Genomic DNA, 25,175 nt, shown 5'->3' with positions numbered 1-25,175 from the left:
GCTGGAAACTTTCTCGAACGTAAAATCAGTTTTTTGCTAAGCCTTAACATGCCAAAAAAGTTACCTGGTTAAAAGGAAACACTTGTTGGATACCGTACTGCAAAAGTTCTATGTTTATTCTAAAGGAATGAGTTTTCATCTTTTTCCAAAAGATAATTTTATGCGAAATGAATTAACTCTGCCTCCATGAGAAGCTTTAAAATTGCCTGGTATTATAAAATATTACATATAATTTTAATTATTTATACCATAAGAGGATGATAATAATAATATTATCTTCTTATACTTAGTTTTAAAAACATAATATATGTTACCTTAAAATATATTATTGAAAATAAACATTAGCATGTTCCTTATACACGTGAGCCGACGCGTTTCTTAACTGACGCAGTGTTGCCAATGTTCGAAAGTTAAAAATCCCACAGTTTCGGTGAAAAACCACCCAAAAGCCACAACCCCTATATATTCACGAAAACTCCTCGGAAAACAGGTACAATTTTTTGGGACTGAATTAAATTTGTTTTTTGTTTTTGTTTTGTATTTTATTTATTTTTGTTTTTTGGAAAAATTATTAATGTCATATTTAAAGAACTAGTTTACTTTATCCTCCTTGCTTATCCATAGGTAGCAACTCTACCATTTTATTCATTATACATTTTTGAATAGGCGATATTATAAAGTCAGATATGCTTGCTCAACTTGTTAAAATGGGACAACGAAATAGTACAGTTAAAGCCTACGGATGAATTCATAGGCTCTTTGGTGGGGAGGCTAATGGAAGCATAGTGGAAGGTGGCCTTTCCCATCAAAACAATAAGGCCACTTTACTTTATTATATCGCCTATTGTGAAGATTGAAATGTCAGGGTTCTGGCTTAAAGTTAGTGCAATTGATATAATTAGCCTTTTCAGTTTACATAGAGCCACGTAGTGGCCAATGCGAGAAGCTCATGAACTGCTGCTGGATTTTCAATAAAGCGTCTGCTTAGCAGACGAAAATCCAGCAGTTTATGAGCTTCTTGCATTTGCCACTACGTGGCTCTATGTAAACTGAAAAGGTTAATTGGCCTCAAAGCTAGATCTCAAAATGCAATATGCATTCCACAGTAACGTGATGATAGTTCAAGCCTCTGAATGCGCCCCCCCCCACCCATTTGACCCTTGCTCCTCTTCAAATTGGACAATGGACAGCTTCGTGTTTATCTACTCCCAAGTTGTTTAGGAGATAAGACTGTGGACGAATTCCAAGAAATGCGAAGGCCAGCTGCAACCGCAGCAGTGACCTTTCGCCTTCCTTGGAACTTGGCGCAAGTCATGATCCCCCCGGTCTTCCTTGCGGCTCGCGGCGCCTTGCGTTCTTTATGGAGGGGGGACTAAGGGTGGGTACAGTGGCTTATGAGAATTAAAAGTAAAATTAGGTCCGTTATCGAGCCGAAGCTGCCGAACAGGTGGAAGAATTTGGAGAGGGGAGTAGAAACCGAGTATCTTTTATTGAAGCGTCCATTGGTTGAAAATATAAGGATCATAGAAAATAACTGAAGAAGAGGAATAGCAACCATGATAGCAACTGAATATTAGACAAGGGTTTAAAATCTCAGATCTCTCGTCAAAGAAATCAAAGCTAATTTAAACTCGTACCCTAGATTCGAAATCACTCTCTAGCTCGTTGCCGATAGCGTTTACCCACTTCCCACCGGAACTCAGAAAAAATTCGCCCCATGGTTTGCGCCTTACCACAACCGATGGAGCCCGATTTTTCTGAGGTCACGTGCCGGAAAAGGGTAAACGCTTCGTAACAAAACCGTCAATGGGAAAGCTCTAAGTATTCGAATCTATTGTACGAGTTTAAATTATCTTTGAAGAAATGGAACATGCTTATAAAAATTTATTCCCGAGTTAAAAAATAACCCGTGAAAATATTAAATGTTGGTGTTCCACACCAAATATCTGAGGTTCTATTCCCTTAAAGCGATCAATTACATATCATGTAATTTACGGCTCACAATGTTCAGCTCTGCGTTAGACATAATTAAATAAATCATCCTCCAAGGAAATCGCCAAGAAGTAATATTTCCGAGAACCAGGACTCGAAAGGTATTGTTTATTTAGTGCTTGTAGAAATAATGGAAACTTTTCACCTGTAAACCGAACGTCGTGTTTTTCGCAAGCCGTATTATGTCTAAAAAGCTACCTGGTTTAAAGAGAACGCTTGTTGCTGCCGTAAATGGTAAAAATTTCCATTATTTTAAAAAGCTCTATATAAACAGACACTTGCAGGTCCTGGCTCTCGGAAATATTACTTCTTGGCGATTGATTTCGATTCAATTACACTTCTCTTGATCGTCGTATTTTTTATTGTTTTGTTAACTACTGGTGCCCGGGTATCCAATTGATATGTTAGGACAGGGCCTAGGCAGTGGTGTAGCGCAGGTATAGCAGGCCCTTGAAGTATAGAAATCTTATAACATAGAATGATTCCATATATATACAAAATGGGCCAATTACATTTTTGGAGGTTTCGTCATTATCAGCCAATCACGATTCAAAGAGTGATTAGGGCAACGACTCGTTGCCATCTAGTATAAGTTACTGAAAATAATTATTCGATTATAGATTACATCAACTTAAGAACCAGCATTTGATTGGCCCACGTCAATCGAGTTTAATGTAGTTTTTATACATGGTAGACTGTTTCTTTCGACGTTTCTTTACTCGTAAAGATTTTTCTCTTATATGCAAACGTTTTGAATAACTATTGCGTTGTTTGTTGTTATGGCTCCTCGATGCTTCATTTCCACATCTAGAAAACGATTTACGGTGGACGATAATGTGTCGTTCTACACGAAAAAGTTTGGGTTTTCTTAAGCCTCGGGGCAATTTGAAATGATAACAAACAGCGGGTTATTCAAATTGGTGATTTGGTAAAAGCATAGAAATCTCATAGTTAACTAGAATGGAGGAAGAAAAACGTACGCGAGAAGTGCGCCTATCATGATAGCAAGTTTGTATTGCCAAAGGCTTGAGAGGTGGGGAAAGGGGGTGGCAACGAGAGAGGATTGCAGCATCCGTTTTTCTTACGTGTAGTCTGCTGTAAATGCCGGGAAAGCGAAAATCATCATAGGAGAATTTCTGGATAATAATCCACTGGTAATTTAAGGTTAGTTATTTTCATATTTTTCGGGAATCAGATGCTTATTAAATAAGTATCAACAATTATCATTATTTTTTAGTTACTTTACGCTGTATGCGATATTTAAACTGCTGACAGCTCGACACACGCGGTTCAACAGACCAAGGCTTATTTTTAGTTACTTTACGCTGTATGCGATATTTAAACTGCTGACAGCCCGACACACGCGGTTCAACAGACCAAGGCTTATTAAAAGTAGATGGGATGTTTCGGTCTGAGACCCTCCTTTTCAACCTTCCAAATTGAGCGTGTGAGCTCGAAATGCCCCCATCTACTTTTAATAAAGTTGATTTAAAAATAAACTACGTTGACTCCGTCTCTATAATTTTACAGTTAGTTATTTCAACTAACCATGGTTAAAAACTTTGTTTACATGAGGTTTTTTTTGTCTGGGTGGTTTCAGCCATGTTCTTTGCATGAATTTTTGGTTAAGAAAATTTGCTGGTGATTTTTGACAATTACAAGTTAATTAGGTTAGTATGTCCAGTGCAGTGTAGCGATGCACCGACTATATTATACTTATATCAGTAATATCTAAATGGTATTGGCTGATACCCCTTTTAAAAAATTTGTACAAAGTAAAAATAAAAAGAAACGTCGCTTTTACATTTTTTTAATGAATAATTTGAAAAAAATTATATTACAGTGCACTGAACTATTTTTATAGTGATTTTTATCATTAACACTACTGTTATGATAGATAAATTTGGCAATATCGACTAATTGCCCGATTCACGTAGCGCTGCATTCCCACTGCAGTGAAACACGAACGTTCTTAAAATGTTGATTTTGATACAATTTCATAGTAATGATCCATATAGTTGATGCAAGTTTCAAGTTATTTGTATTATTTTTGAATAACTATGATTTCACTCTTTCTATCTACCATGATTAACGAGTTACTTCACCACATACATGAAAAAAACTTTTCATTATTAGTTCAACTTTTTACCAATTTGTTCAACTTTCGACCAATTTGCTCAACTTTCGACCAATTTGCTCAACTTTCGACCAATTTGCTCAACTTTCGACCAATTTGCTCAACTTTCGACCAATTTGCTCAACTTTTGACCCATTTGCTCAACTTTCGACCAATTTGCTCAACTTTCGACCAATTTGCTCAACTTTCGACCCATTTGTTCAACTTTCGACCCATTTGTTCAACTTTCGACCCATTTGTTCAACTTTCGACCCATTTGTTCAACTTTCGACCCATTTGTTCAACTTTCGACCCATTTGTTCAACTTTCGACCCATTTGTTCAACTTTCGACCCATTTGTTCAACTTTCGACCCATTTGCTCAACTTTCGACCAATTTGCTCAACTTTCGACCCATTTGCTCAACTTTCGACCCATTTGCTCAACTTTCGACCCATTTGCTCAACTTTCGACCCATTTGCTCAACTTTCGACCCATTTGTTCAACTTTCGACCCATTTGTTCAACTTTCGACCCATTTGTTCAACTTTCGACCCATTTGTTCAACTTTCGACCCATTTGTTCAACTTTCGACCCATTTGTTCAACTTTCGACCCATTTGTTCAACTTTCGACCCATTTGTTCAACTTTCGACCAATTTGTTCAACTTTCGACCAATTTGCTCAACTTTCGACCAATTTGCTCAACTTTCGACCAATTTGCTCAACTTTCGACCAATTTGCTCAACTTTCGACCAATTTGCTCAACTTTCGACCAATTTGCTCAACTTTCGACCAATTTGCTCAACTTTCGACCCATTTGCTCAACTTTCGACCCATTTGCTCAACTTTCGACCCATTTGCTCAACTTTCGACCCATTTGTTCAACTTTCGACCCATTTGTTCAACTTTCGACCCATTTGTTCAACTTTTGACCTAGTTGTTCAACTTGTAACAGTTTGACTCAACCTAATCGTATCCGATCAAGGTTGCAACACGTTTAGGCTAAACTGCAACAATTTGGGATTCGGGCCAGGCAAGTTTTATATGTAAAATAATGATACGAATTAAATAAGAGAAAGAAAGGTCTTTACTTGACATTGAAATTATACATTTCATAAACAAAAAGAAACACTTACAAAATACGATAACCCTCCTCAGGCGGCCATGGCTATGGTTCTATTTATTTAGAATATCAAAATCAGAGTTATCGAAGCCCGGATGGCAAAAAGGGAAAAAAGGAACCTTTCAGCTTGACAGCTCCGGAATCAGAACAGCCAGGACGCGCAGCTTCGTACGCAGCGCCTTTTTGTTGGGCACGAAGCGCCGCGGATCGTCCTGGCGGTCAGAAATCCGTACTAGGGATTTTAAAACATAACAAAAAATAAGAAAGTTAAATGATAACCGACCAGGTCGCCATCTGGTGACCCGATCGGTTACAAACTTTCGACCAATTTGTGCAACGTTCGACCCATTTGTTCAACGTTCGACCCATTTGTTCAACGTTCGACCCATTTGTTCAACGTTCGACCCATTTGTTCAACTTTCGACCCATTTGTTCAACTTTCGACCCATTTGCTCAACTTTCGACCCATTTGTTCAACTTTTGACCCGGTTACTCCAACGTTCGACCGGTTACTCCATCGTTCGACCGGTTACCCCGACGTTCGACCAGTTACTCCATCGTTCGACCGGTTGATTGATTGTTTAACCAAATATTTTTATATTTACAAGTAAATATTCAATGCTTGTTGCTCACCTCCTCTCTGTCATGTGCGGCGTACAACTGAGTTTTACCCACAAATTCCAAAAAAGGTGGTATTCCCTTTGAGTGAGGAAATTAAAGAAGTTTCTTTATTTAAATTTCAAGGTGATATAAATTTCTACTATTAAGAATTGAATTTTAAATGCGTTTGTGGAAACTACATAATCAACATGAAATTTAGTCAAATGTATGGTATCACTAATTTTTGTGTATAAATAATGTAGTGTTAATTTATTATGGAAACCCTACAACTCTACCTTGAAAGTTAGATATTTGGGCCAAAACGTCCAAGTAATTTTTTCACATTATAGGCTCAGAAAAACATTGTGTATTTTCTGCAACCGCGTGTGATTTTTAATTTGTTTTTGATATAAAAAGGGGAAGTTATATCAAAGGGACTTTCTCTCAAACCACCACTTGATTTGACTCAATTATATTTTAGTAGGCCAATTGTAATAATATTTAAAAGTTCAAACTTTCAGAAGTAAGGTGATGGAACAGCAAGATTCTAGGCAGCATAACTGGAGAAGACCAATTTCTTCGATAACAACAGAAGATGCCTTTGGTATTAAAACATTTTCCATTGAAAAAAGACAACGTCTCAGGCCATCCAAACACAATGAATTGGGTATGACTGACAATAAATAGTTATTATCCATTGTAATTTATACATTCAAGTGTTCCTCTTACCTTGTAAAACCACCCAATTGGAAAGCTAGGTTCGCAGGTCAATTTGGAGAAATGTTTGAAGTTTTTCCAAGCTTTCAGGTAAAGATATAAATGAAGCACCCAAAGTTGCAACAAAGATTTTGTTTAACAAAAAACTTGTAGGAAATCTAGCACTTTTAATTAAACTATTGACAGCTTGGTGTTTGTCTGCACGTAGTACTGAGGTTTAAAAAAAATTGTAATGCCGTTTCTATTTAAATAACTTCTGATTTTCAATGTATAAATGTCTAAATTAAAAAAAGCATAACTTATTACTTGTTTTTTATGCGTGGGGTGGTGTAGTGGTTAGCATTCGCCTCTCTCTCCCCACTGATCTTCGGTTTCCCCTTCTAGTGATCATACGGGGACCACAACCCGGTAAGTCGGTGATTACCGGGTTCACGTTTTTGGCCCAAGCCAATTAGAATAAAAAAATAGGAAAAATCGAATAGCGGCCCCTAGCCTGATAAACAAAACATGTAAAAAGCCCCAGTAAATAATAGAAGAGGGCAGTTAACAACCTGAGCTGGGTGAAGGAAGCTAGTTAGAAAATACCAGACAAAGACAGACCTCTCAAACCACTGTCCGGCCATAAGTTTTTTTAAATAAACAAGGAGTTAACTATATCTTTGAGTTTTATTACTTGTAAAGTTATGCTGTTTAATTAGTGCCTTGCATTTTTGTGGCCCCGAGTGCCATGGAGATATAGATGAAAAAAAAATGATGACTGGTTATAAGTAAACAAGACATATTGTATCTTCAAGTAACTAGCGACCTTTTATTAATAGTTAAACATAAATTATATACAAAATTCAGACTTAGCTCCTATGGAGGCTAGGTGGGAACTGCCATTCAATAGAGTGATCCTTATCTTATCAAGGCCTATTTAAACAATTTACTAACAAGACCCTCTGGCGCCATCTAGGGGCAGTTTGGGTACTACCCTTATAATTTATGGACCCACTAAAATTGGTCCATTACAGCTAGGAGCAACAAACCCAACACCCCACACAAGGAGAACGCAACCCGTCAGAAGTCGTGGATTTTCTTGTGTACATTTTTCATTGGCTAGACGCTTCAGCGTAAAGGCTCATGACGCTCGTCCAATGAAATTCGTACACAACCCTTCGTTAGCGTGTTTAAAGGCTAGCTGCGTTCTCCTTGTGTTTGTTGCTCCTAGATTACAGGGTTTTCAACCCCACCTCGATTCGGGACTGGTTGCAAAATATTTGAATCGGGTTTTTCTTCAGGTTTTTCTTCAGTCGGGTTTTCCAAATTTCATGAAAACAGTCAAACTTAAAAATGTTTAGAAAACCCGACCCGACCCGGCCAACCTGGGTTTTTAGGTTTTTTCCTCTCCCCGAACCTGACCCCGACTAAAATCTTACCCCGTACGATCACTATCCCCTTCTCATAAAAAAACTTGCGGAGGTTAACGGTAATAGTAAGTGTAGGGAGCTGACAGTTGCTCGCCTGGCATGAAGGGCTTGCCACAACCCTCCTATGCAATATAACCCGGCCACTGGATAAAAGGCCTTATAAGTCGCAAGTTGACTTGGGACTGTAGTGGTGCCTAGGGTATTAGAATAGCTGATTATTATCATTATTATTAATAAATTAAGAGTATAATACTTCTGCACCTATAGGTGGAAAAAGAATTGCATCTCAAGTCAAAAGAAAGTGTGAAGCTGCTGTAGGAATTTCTGATGAACTACAAATTAATCCAATTACCATTTACCACTCTACACCAGAGGATGAATCCCAAAACCAGACAAACATTTTCCTTAGGGAAGAAGAGGTATTGTATTATTCTCAACATTATTTTTTGGTCTTTAGTTTAAGCCTAACTCAGGTCGTTTCAAGACCCAATTTTTCTACAATCTCCCTAAACCAACCAAAATCTTGAATTGGTCCCTAAAGTGCCCTATTTTCCGTAAATTTATAAAAACGCACCATCAAGTTAATGTATTGTTATTGTTAAATAAAATGGTCAATAATAATCAGCTAGGTAAGGCAATTTAACCACTGATTGGGTTATATTGTAAGGCCTGGTTTTGACTTACTGCCAAAACCTTCCACCGACGGCCACAGGTGGCGCTAGAGTACTATAGAAAAGATTAATATAAAAGAATCAGCTCATGAAGGTTAGGTGTTAGAAGTAGTCGGAGCTGAACGGCGCTCGGAACTTATAGTAAGAGTCTCCAATTTAGACGTATAGCCTTGGGACCGCCTTGATAGAACCAACCGCAGACCAGTAAGAAGTTTTGGTGAGAAATATTAAAAGGGTTTTGTTGTTTTATAACCATTTAGTTGAATTATTTGCCTATGTAAAAATAGTCCCTTACAATATAACTCGGGGGTCTTTGAAACAAAATAGTAACTTTTTTGTGCAAATTAAAATCTTGCAAAATTTTTTATAAAATTTATTTAAATACCAATTACTTCAGAAAAATATAGTACAAATAAAAATTTCTTTTGATTTAGCATTATTTCCTGTCATTTAGATTTCTTTGGGAACCCTACTAACACACAACTAGATGGACTATCAATTGAATTTTTAAAGTACATGCCTATATGAAATCTCACAAAAATGTAACATCTGAATCCCCTTACGATAACCATCGCTCAAATTCTCCACCAATGCCCTGTTTTTATTTTGGGACAACATGTTATCGCGATGCCTATAATGGCATAAGGGGCAGTATAGTGTACCAAAGATATTAAATGGGAAAGAAAGAATGACCAACAAAATTTTGGGAAGAAAACTGATCATTCTTTACTCTTTCGCATTTGTTATCTCTTATCTCTTGACCAACGGTGGCTTTCGTCAGTGTACCAAACACTGATTTGCAGTTATTTACCTTGATATTAGAAGTGGCATAAATAAAAAAAAATTATGATCATAGTTAATAACCTTAATGACCTTTTCTAGGTAAATATTTTAAAATTCACATTTAAGCCCTTTTCACACCTGCTCTTGTGTTGTTTTATTTATTGTTTGATCGATTGATTGATTGATTTTTTTTATTTATTAGCTTACTGATTTAATGGTATACAAATTAGAAGTCTCAAAGATTCAAGGCATCCAGCCATGTAGTGAAACTAGACATTTTTTTTGGATGGTGGACTTCAATGAGGAGCGAAAGAAACTTAAGGTATTTTAATAAGTTGAAGATCAACCTTGAGGCAGTTTTAAGTTTTTCGCACTTAATACCTTTTGAATCTGATTTAATATACAACTCTGTTTAATATTTTAATTTCATCAAGAATGTATTTATTTATACTCAGGGAGAATGAATATGTCGAGATTATTTTTAGCGTTTCTCCAATTCCACCCGTTGGAGCCCCGGGTATGCTAATCCGCTTAAGTAAAATCAAATCATACTGCAATCTCATTGGTTCTTAAAAATAACGTTTTTCGACGCGAATAACGCTGCAGCGAGGACGCAAAAAATAAGACCCCCCTCCTTCCCCCCCTTAAGTGTGACGGTGTTAGGGCCTCAACGTGTCCGGCGATAGTCTCGACATATTCATTTTCCCTGAATATAAATTCTTGATTTCATTAGGAAAAGAAGATAATTTTTATTGAAGTTAAAAAAAAAATGTTCAAAGACGGATTAAAAAAATTAATATACTGCTGCACTGCCTGTGATGAAGTTTTATTAGGTTTATCAACTATCATTCAAGAAACTTTCGCAGGTAATTAAGAATAGCTATCTGATTACTTTAAAATAAAATTTCTTTAACATTCTGACCAAGTGAACCCTTTTGGGTCAGAGATTGCATTTCTTCAGTCTTTAATGTGTGGGATTGTACAAATCATTGAAGTAGTGTACACTGGACACGTAACTGCCCATCTCCTCTCATTAATATTAGTAAAAAATAATAACTTTTATCTAGAATAGTCAAGCAGGGTTTCCACAGTACCTGGAAAAGTTGGGGAATTTGAAAATGGTCTAAAAATCACGGAATTTTGTTTTGTTCTAACTGATTTTTATGTATAATAATTGTTTTTCTTAACGTTAATAATACGTGAAATAGTGTTCATACTATTTTTAAAACTAAAATAAAGTACTACTGTAATTGGGAAATGGTACGGGTGTTAGACAGGCAGGGAAATCCTGGAAAAATCCGGAAATTTGAAAGTGTAAAATCTGTGACAATCTTGTCTAGGATTGATTGATTATCTGACCAATGTAGTATAGAAAGATATAAGGTTTTTCATTATATTTAGTAATCATAATCAGATTTGCAGAAAAAATACATTTAGTCATTGCTAATTTTTGGTACATATTTAAATTTATGACTTCATGCGTACATTTTGAGAGCATGTGCATAATGGTTTATTTTGCAGAGTTTATTGGAAAGACTCATTTCTGTATCCATTCAAGGTGTGCCAAATTTTTCCTTGATAAACATTTTACAGAAGAAATCATTGAAGGTAGGCAAAAATTCTTTTTTTTTCTGGAACCGCTCATTTAAAATGAAACCGCATTGTCATTAGACAAACAAAAATATTTCTTAGGCAGGGTGCCACTTCTCTACATGAGTCGCAATTGAAATACACTTCATAGCCCTATAGATTTTAGTGTTGCTAGATTTACGCTACTCAATTTTTGGAGTTATTCGAAACGCAGTTAATAATCTAACAATGGGAAGGGTAAGGAATACCGTTTTTAATGAAAATATCAGGTTACTACAGCACTCTTCACCTTAATTAAGTCACTAATAACAACCCATTGGTTGTTTGAGTAATTTGACACCACATAAATTTTGGGAAACTTAAGATTTTTGTTCAATAATTATAGAGGCGAATTCTAAGTGGTTTATTTTTAAATCAACTTTATTAAAAGTAGATGGGATGCTTCGAGCTGAGACCCTCCTTTTCAACCATACAAAATGAGTGTGTGAGTTGGAAATATCCCGTCTACTTTTAATAAAGTTGATTTAAAAATAAACCATGTTGAATCTGTCTCTATAATTATACAGTTAGTATATTTCAACTAACCATATATAATAATAATAATAATAATATGGATTTAAAAAAAGAACCAAAAAATCTCCATACTGAAAATCATAACTTGTTAAACCTAAAATTGCAGAAAAAATTTTGAATTAGAAAATTTGGTATTAAATTTAGCTGAAGAAGTAGATATTTTCCTTATTAGAAATATTCAAAACATCACCATCGCCCATCCAAAAAACGCCTAATTAAAGAAAACCTTTCCTAATTTAAAAAAAACACAAAAACATAACGTAATTATATATTGTAAAAAGTTGATAAATAAACATGTTTGACAATTTATATGTGACATTTAACAATGGATCTCGTAAGATCCAAAACGTTGTGTTGGGATCAACGTTGATGGCATTTTAACATCACGTTTTTAATTTTGTATATTTAATAGTTTTAATAAATTTTATGAAATAGCAATCTCATGAGTACTCCGTAACAAAATAAATGTATAATTTTATCTGTTTGATGAATTTGTTGTGAGTTTGAAAGTAAAGGTTATTCTCTAATTTTAGCGCTCATATGTGGACAACCCTTAAACTTGTTTACTGTTAGCTTTATTTCATATTTGACTCCTTTTGTCTTATTTTATTTTCTAGAGTTCAATGAAGAGCAATTAGAGCCAATTTCTGTAAGTGCTCCAGTTATATTATGTCTAATATGTGGGTTAACAAGGGAAATATGTATAAATGAACAAATACTCAAAGAAGTAATTATTTTATAAACTATGGTAATAAATCAGAAATTTTAACATCTTACTAAAACAGCTGAGTTACTTTTCTCACTTAAATACCTTTTTTTTTTCAAATCTGTCACTGAGTTACCTTTTCTAAAATTACTCTAGGGATGCAACGATATATCAATAGTCAAAGGTCGTTTTTAGACTTCAAAAGCCATAGATCATACCGGCTGTACCCATATTGGTGCATCCCTAAATTAATCACTATCACTTTTTTACAATTTTGGAATTTTTAATGTTATCATTAAAAAATATCTTCTGAACTATTTATAAACTCCTAAAAAAACGAAAGTTTTGTATTAAGAATTAAAAAAATATTTTTTAATAACTTGTTAGTCACTTAAATCACTAAATTTTAATCCATTTTTGGGATATTATCTTGAAAATTTAAAGAAATTGGGTATAGCTCTTTTTTTTGAAATGATAAGGGTTCCATGAATTATTAATAATCTAGAAAGGGTCTCACTTCAAATTTTCTTTGTAAATCCTGCTTTCTACTTAAACTATTCAATTTTTCTTTTTAGCCAAACATAAGTATTGTGGAAGCATTAGATGGAATTTGTGTCAGAGCCACTGATGGAGGCTATGGAATTTTAGTTGCAAGTGAACACCTTAATTCCGCAGAAAATAAAAATATTGTTCTCCAATGCATTTCATGTAAATTCAACACACATAATTGCATTCATATTGATGTCACCAGAGAGCTATCTGCAAATTCATCTGAACTCTTATTGATTGAAGAAATTTTATATAGAAAATCTCTCGAAATTAAAATTACTCAAAGAAAGGTACTCCCTATTTCAAAGATGAAGATCCCATATGAAGCAGCTACACATTCAGAGCTGAGAATAATTTCTGAAAGAGATTACGATTATTTTGCTAATTCCCTGAACTTTCAAAATAATATATACATCGTTGAATATTCTGAAGAAAAGTGTTCAGTCTGCAAAAAAGTAATACCCAAAGATAAACTTGAGTATTCAGTTGTACAGCTGTTTTTAAGGTCAAGTGTTGTTAACTGCCAAAGTAAGTTTTTGGTTGTTTGAATATTTTACATATCAAATACTATTTTTATTAGTTTTTTGCACATTGGCTGTAAACAATCTTGGTGTCTTAATGAAAATCAGAGTTGGCTTACCCTTACCAAAAAATAAGTTGGCTAAAAACCACTTAGGACAACTTGTATATCAACTTGATTTTTAGTTTGTATTTGGGACAAATGCCTACTTAAAAATAACTTAAATCCTCTTTATTAATCAACTTATTTCCAACTAAACCAGAATCAACATTTACATTTAACTACTTAAAAGAAACTTAAATCCTACTAGGGAAACATCTAAAAACCAACTTAAAAATATTATGTAATTTCCTGACTACTAAAACCAACTAATTATAAACTTAGCAAAAGCAGTATTTTCCTAACAACTGAATAACAACTTATTACCCCTTTAATAGTAACTTGAAATAAGCTGACAACTTGAGACTACTTAATACCAACTCAATATCAACTAATAATGTGTATACAAACTGAAATCCAACTTATTTTTTGGTAAGGGTTATAAACCTAGTATAATCCTTATAAAATTGGTCTACGGAATTCTATCGCCATGTTCAAAAAGATGGCTTTTTGACAGATGTTCTCAATCATTTGTGAAATCACAACACTTAATGGAGCGTTGCCATTATTAAGGCTTTGCGAATGGTACTTTTTTTGTATTTGTCAAATATCAAATTTTGGGAACCATTAATCGAAATTCAAATATGGCCAAATATTTCCACCAATTGCCGTGAAGTTTGAAAATTTCTACCAAATAGAAATTTTCATCAAATTATTCTACCATATATAAAATTTTTGGGTTATTAATGAATATTATCGCCAGAACATTGTTTCAATTGAAAAATTAAATTTTTCTTAGTTTCACGGTGTATTGACTTCTGCCATACTGGTGAAAGATGTGCACCGTAGGTGAATTAATAACTTCTCCCCAAAACATCATTTTTTTAACTAATCATATCTCCACCGTTAAGTACTTATTAAAAAAATCCAGTTATGGCAAGTTTAGAGGTGTTGAAAGTGTAATATTTTATACAGAAACAATTTATCAGGAGATATAAGTATAAAAAATGATGTCTAAAAAGTCATTTGAAACGTCACTTCATTTATACAGAAATTAAATTAGGTGGGGTGGCTGAGTGGTTAGCACTTTCGCCTCGTCGGTTTCGATCCCAGCTAGTGGCACTGGGTGACCCTTACCAAAAATTAAGTGGTCTAGGAACTTGGTTTTAAGTTTGTATTTGGGACAAATACCAACTAAAACCATACATAAAAACAACTTATTACCAACTAAAACCATACTGCCAACTTAATATCCACTTATTACCCCTTTAACTAGTTAAAACCAACTTAATACCAACTAAAATGTGTATACCAACTAAATACAAACTAAAAGCCAACTTATATTTTGGTATGGGGAAAAATCCAGAACCACAGAGTGTGTAAGCTATCTCTCCACTGGTTATAGGGTTTTCCCCCGAGATCTTCTGTTTCTCCTTCCCATAAAAACTTGCTGAGGTTAACGGTAAAAGTAAGTGTAAGGAGTTGACGGTTGGCTCGCGTGGCATGAAGGGCTTGCCAACACCCCTTTACGCATTGTAACCCGGCCACCTGTTACTTGATCACGCACAAGCAACATTGCTTATGTGCCTTGGGTATTAGCTCTATTTTAAAAAAAATATTCAAAAACTTAATTACTTCATAACCAGGTCTTATATTTGTTTCTCACAATAAAACAAACTGCTGTCTTCTATCTTATACAGTGTTCTAACAAAGTTGTCCGTAAATTGACAACAATGTTGTTTTAGAGCGCATGCTTGTAAAAAGGGTTAATCAAATATCAATTTTCTTACCTTTATTCAAACGCCTGTAAAATAACAAAATAAACCATTCTCGCAGTGTTTCCCCTTAATATAGGTCTAAAAATCACCAAATATAATCAAATTTTAAGACAAAATGCCAAAAATATTTTTTTTATTAATTTATTTTAATATAAATAATTAATTTATAACTTTGTTGGAGTGGCGTAGTAGTTAGAAGTTTTGCCTTGCAGCAAAAGGAGCTGGGTTGGATCGCAGCTTGTGACACAGGTTGAAAATCCGGGACCATTCTGCGTAGAGTTTGCAATTTCTCTCCTCATTGGTTAAAGGGATTTTCCTGAGATCTTCGGTTTCCCCTTTCTATAAAGACTTGCTTATAGGTTAACAGTAATAGTTAAGTGTAGGGAGCTGTCGGTTAGCTTGCGTGGCATGAAGGGCTGTCACCTCTCTCCTACTCATCGTAACCTGGCCACCAGTAAATAAGGCATTAAAATTCGCTAGCTGACTTTGGCCTGTGGTAGTGCCTAGTATATTAGCCTAGGTAGCTTATTATTATTATTATTATTATTAAACTTTACCACAGTTAAATTATAACACTTTTTAGCAGAGTATTGTTATTGAACGAGGTGGCAAGCCACGCACTTCGACCTTAGGTTCATTGCGCACCCCAAACCCATGACTTTAAAAGTCCTTCTCTGACACAAAGTTAAGAATCTGCCTGGTTGTAATGTTGGAGACATCATGTGTCTCCAACTGATGCATATCCAAATGCTCAAACCTTTCAGCTGTGTAAAAGTCACAGCTACAAAGGACATGAGAGGCGGTTTCCTTCTCAACTGAGCAAGCCCTACAAATTGGGTCATCACTGACTCCAGTAAGTTATAAGTGAGTAACAACAGAGTTCTACCGTAGATCTATATACCTGTGGTGGATGTGTATATTTTTTTATGCAGCGTAACATTATACTACGGTTTATCAGTAGAATACCTGTTTGTCATGTGGAGCATTGTGAGACCAAATCCCGGCCTAAAGCGAAGCAATAAATTCCCTTCCGAAATTAGAGCAAGCCTTACCCTACTTTTAAATAAATGCACTCTTCTCTCAAAATAATATATAATAATAATAATAACCAAATATTTATTTGTTGGAGCGAAAAGTAATCCTGAAATTTAACCAAATTATTGGTTAAATTGAATAGTGACAAATATCTTGCACAGCCCTAATCATTAAAGGACTGAAGAACTTGCAATAACGTTACGCAAACAAAAATGTTTCGCTACTTTCTTTTGTAAAGTTCCATTTTCCTCCTACCCCTAAAATCAGCTTTCTTGTGTTCGTAGGCGTCTTTGGGACAAACTTTAAAACTAGCGCTTTTCTGTACTGAATTATAAACACCCTGTATATAATACTATAGACTTATGCTAATAGTAATCTTATTATATATACTGAGCAAGTGTATTTAGGTCACCTGAACTCCTAAGCTAAGTTGGACATTCGTCATGAGTATGGTTTTCGGCAATTATTTTTTATATCACTATAGAGTAGCCGATGGATTGGATGCCCACGAGGAAAGTAATGTCACAATAAAATCCCACTCAGAATTTTGAATTGCTGGAATTGGAAAAAAATTAACTGTACAACTGTGTTTTACATCATGATGGGCACTCAAAGAAATGAGTAATCCCTTACCAAAAAATAAGTTGGCTAAAAACCACTTAGGACAACTTGTATATCAACTTGGTTTTCAGTTTGTATTTGGGACAAATGCCTACTTTAAAATAACTTAAATCCTCTTTATTAATCAACTTATTTCCAACTAAACCAGAATCAACATTTACATTTAACTACTTAAAAGAAACTTAAATCCTACTAGGGAAACATCTAAAAACCAACTTAAAAATATTATGTAATTTCCTGACTACTAAAACCAACTAATTATAAACTTAGCAAAAGCAGTATTTTCCTAACAACTGAATAACAACTTATTACCCCTTTAATAGTAACTTGAAATATGCTGACAACTTGAGACTACTTAATACCAACTCAATATCAACTAATAATGTGTATACAAACTGAAATCCAAGTTATTTTTTGGTAAGGGATGAAAATGCTGTTTAATAACTTATTGAAGTTCGCATTTTAGTGGTTTTTCAAAAAAGCAATAACAAGTTGATTTGTTTTAAGGTTTCGATATACAGTTTAATAAAATTACGAGTGTGAACTAAGTATATGAAATTAGTTTACTACAGCAAGTTTTTAAATATTATAATTTATACTCCAGTTAATACGCACTACTATTAACTGAAAGTTGCTTAACCTCAGTGGTTTTATGTATCCCACAAAGATGTTTAATATTACCACCAAATATAGAATCAAGATCATTCAATATTTAAGTTTGATATAGAAGTACAAAGATTTGATCTATCCTGGGGCGATGAATCTATGAGGGATTTAGGAGTGCCATTAATTACATCTCTTAGCACTTTTTGATTAGGCTGCATTTATAATTTTGTCTCTCTTGATATTGAAAGAATAGTTGTTTATATTTTAGGTGTGGCTTGATCTTCACTTTTTACTGATAGCCATAATTACAAAGTGAGATAAATAAACCCTCTCTAATGAGTCAAAGGCTCTGCAAATGTACTGTTAAGACACAAAACAGAGCGGGTTTCACCAAAACAAGCTTTTATCTGTGAATGGCATGACTGAGCTAAGGGTTAAACCTAGGAGCAACAAACAACCCCACCCAAGGAGTACGCAACCCGTCTAAAGACGTGGATTTTCTTGTGTACATTTTTGATTGGTTAAATGCTTAAGCGCCTGCTGCCGTCAGAAGGGGAAAATTCGGAAATTGTCTTCCCCCTGCCAGTAAAATGTTCAGTGTAAAGGCTCGTCCAATGAAATTTGTACACAACACTGCATTAGCGTGTTTAAAGGCTAGCTGCGTTCTCCTTGTGCTTGTTGCTCCTAGGTTAAACACTTTAAAATCACTCATTGTTAAGACTATTAATAAAAATAACGTGCAAGACTACCAATAAAAACATGTGCTGTTTGCTCTATTACGCTTTTCGTTTAATTTAAATTGATGCAGTAAATAGTATTTAGATGCAAATCTGTATTTCAAAACTATAGAAAATAATTTTTTTGGTGACATAGAAATCTGGCCATATTTAAAATTATATAATCGCCACAGACAATATTTTATTAATAAAAGAAAAATAACTAAATAGTAAATTTATCCTAGAAAAAAACCATGTAGATGATACCATAAAGTTTACTTTGAGGGAGAAAATAATGGTGCCTTACCATTTGTAGATGTAAAGTTAATTATTAATATTAATGAGATTAAAATTCAATATTACCAAAAACCAACCCATGCTAAAAGATTTTTAGATTATAATTAGTCGCATCCTAATTACATCTAAATCAATTTAATTAAAAAATTTAAAAATAAGTGACCAACCAGAAAAGGAAGAAGACTTAATTTGTAAACAGTTAATAGCATATAATTACCTGAAAAACTTAGTTAAAAATAAATTTAAATCTAATTTAAAAATTCGATAATAAGGTAGGGAGAAAATAACAAAAAAATACCTAAATTAGTATTGCCATATATAAAAGGCATAAGTGAAAAAACGAATTAACAGTTAGTTAAACATAACATAGCTTTAATCAATAATAATTTTGGAAATCTTGCATCAAATCTCTAAAAAAAAATAAGCCAATAATATAAAAATATATATCAAATCCCGTGCAATTGTAAAAAGTCGTATGTAGGACAGACAAAAAGATTTAAAAAACGAGTAAATGAACATAAAAAAGACATTATAACACAATTTAAATAACGGTCTGGCAAAACCATTTAAACAAAAATGTAGATCATGTAATGCAATGGGCCGGAGGAATCTAAAATATTAGCTAAGGATGATAACTGGTTAAGAAGGATCTTTTAAGAATTGTTATGATTTTATTTAAATAAAATATTTTAGTCATGAAGTATCTCGTCTCTTGATCACATAAATTTAAATATAAATAGTCTTAAGCCGAGACAAAAAATTTCTTACAACCCTTATTTATTTCATTGTTTCTAATTTTAACATGATGAATTTCTATTTCATTTTTTAAAGTATTTCATTATGTCTGTGTTTGTGGCACAACTTTTGAATTTGATGGCTTGGAAATTGGTGCCATCAACATGGGACGCTTCATGATAAGTCACCAAATACTTTGGGAATATCACGACGCATTTATTTTTGCAAGGTGATATTGTTATTGATCAAATCAGCAGTAGCATCCTTGAATCTGAACTTAATACGAGTTATTTACAATTTATAAATGTTTTAGGAGCTCCTTCCATGCATTTTATGAAATGATTATAGCTCGTTTTGAAAGAACTAATGATTATCAAAACATAAGAAAACTTCTAAGCTACGCACAACTGAAAGCAAGCTGGCAGCATTTCTTAAAGTTGTTGGATTTTGATGCCTCAAATGGTTTTAAATGCAATGAATGCTTGGAAACTCCAAAAATAATATTATGCGATGGCACAACTTTGGGATTCAAAAGGAAATTTTTAACATGGGCAAGCCTCAGTACAGGAGATCAGGATGTGTTAAATATTCCCTATACAAAGTATGAAGTTAATTTTTTTTTCTTAAATGAAAACCTAGTACACGATTAGAAACAGAAAAGTAGAAATTTATTATTTAAACTTATAACTTTTAATAATCACTAATCAGGAGGATATCATTGATGGAAAGCTTGATGATTATTGCTTTTAAGAAATACTGAGAGCAGGTTGAAATTTTTAAGTAAAAAAGCCATTCTTTAAATAGTTGACATATAGCAAATAATATATTGCATATCTCATCATTTATTATTTTGATTTGTAAGGGACAATTCCCATATGGAAATGACTTCATCAAGCTTTGAACACGAGGTCAAGATAGGATACGATCATATCTTTGGATGATAAAATTTTTATATTTATATATGACAGAATAAATTTTTGATTGAAATCATTTGAATCCAATAAGTTTAATTGATTCAAAGTATATGGAAAGAATAATTTGTATCAAAATTTATTTCAAAAAATTTTTATCCAGTAAGATTTGAATTATAAATCCCCTGACTGCACAGTGAATATGTTGTAAAATTTTACAAAGCTATTTTTATATCATTTTATTTCATTGAAACATTTGAAATTCACCCTGTGACTCCATAAATAGGGCTATTAAAAATACGGTTATTTGAAAAGGAGGAGATACTTTATTTTCAGCCCAAATTTAAAAAATTATTTTAGTAACATTTATGAGCTTTGGTCATGCACTTTTTTTAAAATGTAGTGAACATTACAGGTTCTCTGATAGGGTGTTTTTAAAAACACCTCGAGTAAGAAAACAACTAGCCAGTTTTGTTTCTGCAAGGAACATATCGAAATTGGATTTTAGAAATCTCATTGATTGTCTAAAATCTGAAGCCACAGATGCCGCAACCACCTTGGCAGACATGTTAATTTCGATCGTTGGGGATTTGGAACATCCTAGTTGTCCCAATAATTATAAGACTTTTTTCGAGTCTTTGTCGAAGGATTCGGCATTATGTGCAACTTTTCCTTGCTCCAGTCAATTTATGGACTTGCTGCAGAAACTGGATGATGGGTTTAAAATTAGGCAACACCCGGACGAATTAAGATTATTATCAATGGAATGTCCAATCTTATTCCATTTAATATCAAATGAGAATTTTGACTCATTGCCTTCAAATTTAAAACCTATACTAAGGATAATTGCCCAAAAATCTAAAGCCTGTTTTCCAGTTAATGATGCAACTGAACTAGATTCTGAAAATATCCACGATAATTTAAATGAGGAAGACGATAAATTGGCATGCTTTCCAGCACTTTCGGTTATACGCAGAAGAGGAAATTTTGCAGCAGATATCTTAACAGATGCAAAGTCTTGCGAGAAGGACTTCTCAGGAAAGCATTCAACGCTTATACCTGGAATATTTACAATCTATTGCGAGCATGGTAATTATGTTTTCAATTGTTGTATTCATATTCCTATATTAAGACTTTTTGATCAATTTTGTGGTATCCTAAAAACACAAGATTTTTTCATTTATTGAATGGGGTGGCAAGCCGCACACTTCGACCTTAGGTCCATTGTGCAACGTACCCAAACCCATGACTTTAGAAAAGTCTTGCCTCGACACAAAGCTAAGAATTAGTTTGGCCGGGATGTGGGGGAAGTCATGTGTTTCCAACAGTTGCATACTAAGATGCTCAAATTTTTTAGCCGCATAGTAATCACAGCTACAAAGTACATGACAGGAAATTTCGTCCGCAGCTAAACAAGCCCTGCTAGTTGGGTCATCATTAACACCAATAAGGTTCAAGTGTTGAAGTTCCACATGTGGGGTCATTCCTGATACCTGTGAGACTCAAATATCTATTAAATTGGTAATGACCCGTGAATAGGCCAGTAATCAACCTTATATTAATACCGAAGAGCGAGAGCATCTCTCCACTCTTTGCCTTAAAGGAACTTGTCTTTAGCAGTGCCTTGGGTATTGTCCCTGGTGTATCCTAGCACCAACTGTTGGGGGTATAGTGCCAGAGGCTTACCCGTTGCGAGTTGGACTGGGTACCGCCTGGGACTAACACAAGACCAGAGTTAGTAAAGGGCGAGTATCATTCGACCCCTGTTAGTTGGGACAGTCATTGCCTAGGACCAACCCATGAGACGAGAGGAAAGTAAAGTCACCACCTTTAATCCTCTATCTGGGTGGAAGGCTAGAATACACAGGCTGTCGGCTGGTGCCCTAAGGAGATCGTTGGAAATAGTCTCTCTGCTTCCCCGATATTATTCAGCCCTCAGCACGATACACTTTGGCTTAAGGAAGAAGCAGAGCGTTAGTTGGCCAGCATGGGTAGTTTTCTCTCAACTTATTTCTCTCTTCCACCATGAAGAGGTACAAGGTTGCAATTTATGGAAAGGAAAAAACACAAGACACATCAAATAATAATAATTACTTTTTGTAACCTGTATCACAACAGGCGTGAGGCCCTTTTAACAGCGATACAGGGGAATTTAAACTGCGTGGGAGGGTTGTGGCTAGCCCTGCCACAGCTAACCGCTAATTGGATGTTCGTGTTAAGTTTAGGAAAGAACTTTTTTACAGCGGAGTCCATCATTAAATTAGAAATAAAATACAAATAAACATTGATCGTTATAAAAAGTTGCCTATAATAATTAACTTATATCACATATTCCCTAGCTTCAGTTTTAAATATTTAATGATTGACAAGTTTTTAAATTTTTAGGTAGTTCATTCCAATGTTTGGCCCCCTTTAGTTTCAAATTCTGAAGGCTAAATTTATATAATTGACTAATATAAAGTTAGTAAGTTTATTAAGAGTATTAATAGTTATGACTAATTGAAATATTAGATGCACCCACCGCCTTTTAACTTTGTTTATATAAGCTACTGCTTATTAACTTTAGGTTGATTTAACCATTTTAAGCGGAATATAAATTAGAATACTTTAATGTTAGTAGTATTTATAGTTTTTATTTTATTTTAGGGATTTGTTATGGCTTTCAAGCAATGCATAAATCAGAATCAGTAAATGTGCCTTTCACTATTCTGAGAACAAGATTTCAACAAAGTATGATTGAAATATTGTAACATTTTTAATTTAATTTATGTGCATGGAAGTGTACTTTTAATGGAAAAAATTTGTAGACAACCATAAATCCAAGTGCTCTTGGAACCCTTGTCATTCTCTAATGCAATTATTTAATTGGTCTTTAATTAGTTCAGGAGCATTTCGGTGGTTATAATGGTGTATTTCTCCATCCCGTCAAAAGCTTAATTATATATTGGGTAAATTTCTCCATCCACAATAACACTTAATTTTTATTGATGTTTAATTTTCAAACTACAATAACCTTGTCACCAAAAACAAAAGTTATGAGACCTTTGTAGCACTGCACTTCCATTTTGTAGTTGGGAAAGTATTGAAGTGTTGGAAAGATGGGGATTAGCTGTAGGTCAGTGTCCAACTGGTTACTATCTGCAGATTTTAAGGTCAAGTTTTGGCGATCATAAAACAATTATGTAAACCAGCTAGTTAACTTAAAGGTGATTCCAGAGAAGGAACATTATAACTATACCACTTGGATTACCTTGGATGAGTATTTAATAAAAGGTGTGAATGGTGTATATATAGGATCATGCCTATCATAAGGTCCCCATAAGTAAAGGTCTAGACCATTTGTGCTACAAGCACTTACCCGATATTAAGCGGTAGGCATATGGCAGGTCGCCAACCCAAGGTTTGGCTTGAGATGAGTGGGCAAAGGCAGGCCAAAGAGTTCACTCTAGGCCCGTCTCGGAAGAGGTCAAGAGAGTTGCTAACTCTCTCTAAGACCAACATTAGGATGGTCACTGGCCTACTTACAGGCCAGTGCCAACTCAACAGACACTTAAGTCTCATAGGGGTTAACGATAACCCAATCTGTAGGGCATGCTCTACAGAGGAGGAAACCGCCTCTCATGCTCCAGTGTCAAGCTGTAACCAAAGCTTATTGAAAATTGAAACCCTTTCAAAGTTAAAAACATTTTTTTTCTGTCAGCTAGTTTTAACCTAAATTCGTTGCTTGGGAGTAAAAATTCTTAAAGGTGGCGCTACTTTTGTTACGAGGTAAATTTCATTTCTTCTCTCAACGACAATGTCGATAACATGGGGACCCTATGCTAGACCTTTTATTATGGTGACCTTATGATAAGATATACCTCATTGTCCCTTTTGGAAACATACAAAATCCACCTTCACTAAAATTTATTTGGCTTACAATTAATTTGCCCAAAAATTAAAATAAAATTGTCCAAAAAAATAAATGAAAACAAAAATGATTACTTTCGCCAAAAAGAATAGAAATTGCCCAAAATAATTAAAAAAATTAAACCAGTTTAAGTTTAGTAAAAAAACTTAAGCTGTTAAAGAACCATAAAAGGTAAAAAAAGTTTGTATCATTTCTGAACCAATTTCGTTTCTTATTTCTAGATGAAATTAGGTTGAAATAAAAGGCAAGCCTTGGCTTTAATTGCATAAGAACAAGTTATTCTTGTAAAACACCAGGATATGTGATCTATATTTTCCAATAATTCCAAATTGCATGCATGTAGCCAATAGTTTCCGCTACTCTACCAACTAGTTTAACTTGCATTTTCACTTAGAAAATAATTTAATTTCTTTAATTTTAGGTCCAAGTGTTGTGGTCTACGACTTCGCTTGTGGACTGCAACAATATTGCCTAAATAGAGACCCTGTATTTTTCAAAAACACCAAATTTCTAATAGATAGGCTTCATTGGAAAAATCATACAGGTGTCTATCTTTAAGCTTAAAACCCCGCAACATTGAATATTTGAAATATATATTTTTTTAGGGTGCTCTATTGGCTTTTGCTTGGACCTATATCTTCAGTTCAAATCTTTAAACACTCAAATCAACGAGCAAGTTAATTCGTCACTTAAAAAAATCAAACACATTTTAACATTCATGAATCAAGAAAATTTTATGTCACATTGCCAATTATATCTTTATTCCTACAATAGAAGTAAACTGAAGAATGGAGATTGGTATGATTTTTTCTTCTCATTTTGTTTACTAAAATATATCAGTGTTAAAAAATGACAAACGATAAGCTGATAAATCACTTAGTGCAACATGATTGTGTTAGCTAAACTATTCTAAAAATATTTACATTTTTTTTCAGCTAAATCTACATCACTGATGCTGCTATTTTTGGGAGATAATTAACAAATATTTGCTTTTTCTATGTCATGTTAATTTATTTTTGTAAAAAAGAAGGTATCAATTGTATAAGTTCTATAAGATACAATAAATTTATTCATTAAAATTATTAAATTTTTGTTTTATGGGGGGTTTTTAATAAAAG

The 25,175-nt window shown here is 34.1% G+C and overlaps 1 protein-coding gene across 2 annotated transcripts; it reads left to right on the top strand.

Moving 5' to 3' along the window:
• The first annotated feature begins 2,815 nt into the window (after positions 1–2,815).
• Positions 2,816–25,144, top strand: LOC149963364 (uncharacterized). 2 transcript variants are annotated; one of them, XM_090180479.1, is made up of 16 exons: positions 2,816–3,000; positions 3,084–3,156; positions 6,353–6,498; positions 8,225–8,376; positions 9,614–9,733; positions 10,145–10,277; positions 10,933–11,019; positions 12,192–12,223; positions 12,856–13,357; positions 19,333–19,465; positions 19,550–19,837; positions 20,563–21,236; positions 22,794–22,877; positions 24,479–24,601; positions 24,663–24,855; positions 24,993–25,144. In XM_090180479.1, exons 3-16 carry the CDS (start codon positions 6,363–6,365, stop codon positions 24,994–24,996), a joined length of 2,661 nt encoding a protein of 886 aa, XP_090036605.1. In that variant the 5' UTR covers positions 2,816–3,000; positions 3,084–3,156; positions 6,353–6,362; the 3' UTR covers positions 24,997–25,144. The 2 variants fall into 2 exon arrangements, with proteins under 2 accessions (XP_090036605.1, XP_090036606.1); XM_090180480.1 differs by having other exon boundaries at positions 2,816–3,156; positions 6,356–6,498.
• The last annotated feature ends 31 nt before the right edge of the window (positions 25,145–25,175 follow it).

The sequence above is a fragment of the Leiobunum rupestre genome, chromosome 1 (assembly GCF_980474605.1).
Source record: "Leiobunum rupestre chromosome 1, qqLeiRupe1.1.hap1, whole genome shotgun sequence".
In the NCBI taxonomy this organism is placed as follows: Eukaryota; Metazoa; Arthropoda; class Arachnida; order Opiliones; family Sclerosomatidae; genus Leiobunum; species Leiobunum rupestre.
The sequence above is the reverse complement of the archived record's forward strand: the minus strand, read 5'-3'. Positions and strand labels throughout refer to the sequence as shown.